General features: G+C 42.2%; 1 protein-coding gene across 1 annotated transcript; it reads right to left on the bottom strand.

Moving 5' to 3' along the window:
• Positions 1–2067: 2067 nt before the first annotated feature.
• Positions 2068–3370, bottom strand: LOC143030425 (uncharacterized). Its single transcript, XM_076193575.1, has 4 exons — positions 3236–3370; positions 2951–3044; positions 2796–2837; positions 2068–2604 (listed from the first exon to the last, which is right to left on the bottom strand). The coding sequence occupies exons 2-4, from the start codon at positions 2977–2979 to the stop codon at positions 2085–2087; spliced, it is 591 nt and encodes a 196-aa protein (XP_076049690.1). The 5' UTR covers positions 2980–3044; positions 3236–3370; the 3' UTR covers positions 2068–2084.
• Between the last annotated feature and the right edge of the window lie 369 nt (positions 3371–3739).

Genomic DNA, 3739 nt, shown 5'->3' with positions numbered 1-3739 from the left:
TCTCGCTGGACTTTTAAGACAAGCTATGGATGAATTGCTTCACAGATAAATGTGCAGCCGGAGAGATGAAGGAAGAAGCTCTGGCCAATTTGTATCACTTAATAAGCTATTTCTTGCGCGCCTCCTATTCATCTTGGGCACTCGCAGAGAAAACTTCGCGTGAAATGGTTTTGAAAGTCGCTCAAGCATGTGATGAGGTGGTGTGGTAGCCGGAGGAGGGGGAGGTGGAGGAGGAGGAGGCAAAGAGGTGGCACTGGTGGGTAGAGTGCCGTTTCTGTTCAGCTTAGACAGACACACACACACACACACACGCACACACAGACACACACACGCACCCACACACACACCCACAGACATCCACATCCACACACACACTGTCACTCACTCACGGCACAGTTGGTAGAGTTCCTGGCTGCCACTACGGCAATCCGGGTTCGAATCCCGCCCAGGGCTGAAATAATTTTAGTATCGCTGCGCTGCTGGTTATTACTCCAACTCTCGTGGGCGGGGAGTTCGGTGTGCGCGCGCGTGTAGGGTCACAGCATTACCCATAGATCGGTCACACGATCTCGAGCTCTCTTCCGTGAGATAAATAGCTGTCCATCACGTGTTACTAAATGATACCATGGTGAATCACATACACGCTCTCTCAAGTCCTCCACACACCATTCGCACGTAACACATGCATGTAATTAAATGAAAGTTAAAAAGTGGGTGCATCGCAAGCATGCATCTGTACTCTGATGCATCATGCCACCAGTGCTGCATATATGGAATAGAATTAAAGCGGTATATTTAGAGCAAGTAGAATTTAAGGGTTAAAGGAGCTAATGGTTAGGTATCATTTAGTAACATTTGTTTGTCAAACGCCAATTTACTTTAATGTACTGATACATGTATTGTGACATGATGCAATCGACATTGCGGATGGGGAACGAAAATAAAACTAGTGAAATCGAGTAGACGTCTTTATGTACAGTATTAGGCAGTAAACTAATTTTGTCCAATTTTATATATTCTTGTCTGTTCTTATCTACTTGTTTGGTCTAATTTCATTGTTATATATATAACAGGTCGATTCAGTTAAAGGGTGGACTCGTGTGTGCGTGCGTCGTTTTCTGTGGCTGTAGTGTAGATGTATTTAGATAATACGGTCTTTGGATGAACAAGTGTTGATGTATTTAGATATGGAGAATTGGTTTGGTTAGTGTTACTGTAAAGCTGTAGAGCGAGGTATTGGCGTTTACCATTCAAAATCTGGTGCGATGCGACTTGAGAAACTGAGAATAGTAGTTGAAGATGTGTAAATGCCAGTAGGGATGTTCAAGAAAAATCAATACGGTTTACACAATTTAGCCTGGGCAGCCATCTTATACGGGTGTGAGCACAAGACAGTCTTTATATATGTGAAGTCTTTGTACATACTGTTCACGATTTAATTCCCCGATTCTCTACCAGGGGTAAATTTACCTCTGGTAAATTAGTTTAGGGGTAAACACTAACCGATAGCCGAATAGTTTCAGCTTTGTAATTTTTTTTAATTACAAGCACGTGATGTACACGTTTTGTGCCTAACGTCAACGATTGGACGTTGTTACCCGTTTCTACATTGCTATGGAGTTTGGGGGTAAATGAAAAACCTAGCCGAAGGTGGTAATTGTAAAGTTTGGAATCTTAACCTGAAGTTTCACACAAATTTGTAGTCTAGTTACAATGCTTGGCACGTTACTAATCGTGCTTCCGTTCTTGTAGCTTTTCGATTTTGGTTTTATAGTATGTACTACGTTGCCGAGCTCCGTAGTAACGAGGCAAACCGTGTTTGGAATGTTGAGGGGAAGGTAGTAACATCTGGGTTAAGAATTTTAGTAGTCGAAGGCGGAGAAGATCAGCATTCCTTTGAATGCTTGAACCGACTTTCTGTACCCCCTTCCAGAAGAAAAAATTAAAGAATTTTTCATCTTTGTACTCTACACAACTTGCAAGTCTACGAGTCCCCTAACACCAGTTGCACTCAGTTTTGCAAGTATTCCAGTTCAAGTATCTCCAGTGGGTTAAGGAAACAGAAAATTACGACTAGTAAAGCTTTATTTTAGTACCAAAATTGAAAACAGGGTTACAAGCATGAGTATTCCACTTAGAGCTAAGTTGGCAGAAGCTCCCGTGAGCTTGTTGGCATTGGCGTCGTCCTCCGTGACAGTGGTCAGGTCTTCCTCCGGGACCGTGGTTAGGTCCTCCACAGATGTAGAGGTAGTAAGATTTTCCGGCGACTCGCTGGTTTTTTCGTCTGGTACCACAGTAGATTGCTCCAATATCGTGGTTTCTTCCTCTGGGTTTACGGAAGAGTTTAATTCAGTGGGTTCGTTTTCGGTCACGATAACGTCGTCCTCGGGAAGTACTGTGGACTGGTGTATCGACGTGGAGGTTTCTTCAGACATCAAGTTTCCGTCCTCTGGTATAGAGGATTTATTTGAAGTGGCGCCTTCAGGTATCGTGGAATTTTCTGATGTAGATTTGTACATCTCTACGGGGATTGCGGGTTTTCGGGGATTTGCAGAGCCATCTCGAGTTTCGTTGTATATTGTGGAGTCTGATACATCTTCAAAACTGGAAGTATTCATTAAAATATTAAGCAGTGAACAATCTAAATTCACGTTTAGTGACAAGGTTGAAAATTGTCAAACTCCAAGTTTAAACCGTTGCATCAGCTATGGAGTAGAGTAGGAAGTACGTTTTAACACTAATTATCGAGCGATTAATAGCAGTATTAAGTGGGTATTGAAGTAGAATTTACTTACGGTGTTGATGGCAAGCCTATAGCTTGGGAGATGACAGCATGCCTGCGAATCAACATTAGACATGAACAGAGTTTAGTAATATTTAGTAGCATAGAATTTGAGAATATTTAGTATATCAAGCGAATTTACAATACAAAATTAAGATTCAAACTTGCATGCAGATGTAGTAAAGGGGGAAATTCATGGTGGTCGACCAAAGCTTCGGGAAGTGGTAGAATAGTTACGTGAACAACGAGGGGTCGAGTTGTCCTGAAGAAACGAGAATTAAGTTAGCAAGTTTAAATTACGTAAACTAGCTTTTATTAGCTTTCACTATACATGTATGGTATACCACAAAAATGCTAGGGGTGTAGCTTAGCCAGGTCTTGGCAGCGGTTTAGTAGTCCTCACGGCATCTATAGATCGATTAGCTGGTTCTTGCCTACACTTGCTTTACACACCTTACGAAGAATTTCCTTGGCTCGAGCTCTTACTGCACGTAAGGACACGAAAAACGACCCAACTCGCAAGACGTTTACAGTTACTGTGGCCCACGGTTACACTGACGAGTTGCTCGAAGTCAAGTTTAATAACAGCTCCTATAGAGGGCAGTGTCATCGCCTATCGGTGCAAAATGGTAGCGCAGACTGAAAGTGGTCGTTAGAATCGTTACTTTTGAAAATCAACGAATCGTTTCCGCCTCGAAGTTCGCACGTGGTTAGTCTTGTTTGTCTGTTTGTTTGTTTGAGCTTAACGTCCCAGCAGAATAATCCAATTTAAGGACGGTCTTACATAAAAAAAACAATAAGGGTGATTTTTACTCGAAGTAGAAACAGGGCTTTATACACAGAAGAGTAAAGAGATCTTAGAGTATAATTTGGGGTCAATTAGGGACGAAATTGCCTGGGGAGGTCAGGAATTGGAGTGGTAATTTTATTTACAAGCAATTAGTGCAGGTATGTGTT

Source organism: Oratosquilla oratoria, chromosome 1 (genome assembly GCF_046742065.1).
Source record: "Oratosquilla oratoria isolate Oo_2021 chromosome 1, ASM4674206v1, whole genome shotgun sequence".
Lineage (NCBI taxonomy): Eukaryota > Metazoa > Arthropoda > Malacostraca > Stomatopoda > Squillidae > Oratosquilla > Oratosquilla oratoria.
This window is presented reverse-complemented; position numbering and strand designations above follow the sequence as displayed.

Excerpts from the sequence above, each read along its gene's own strand:
- LOC143030425 (XM_076193575.1), bottom strand. The coding sequence starts at position 2,979 with ATGAATTTCCCCCTTTACTACATCTGCAT. Across the intron at positions 2,838-2,950 it reads CCCCTTTACTACATCTGCAT|GCATGCTGTCATCTCCCAAG; the intron begins GCAAGTTTGAAT and ends GTTGATTCGCAG. Across the intron at positions 2,605-2,795 it reads ATAGGCTTGCCATCAACACC|TTTTGAAGATGTATCAGACT; the intron begins GTAAGTAAATTC and ends GAATACTTCCAG.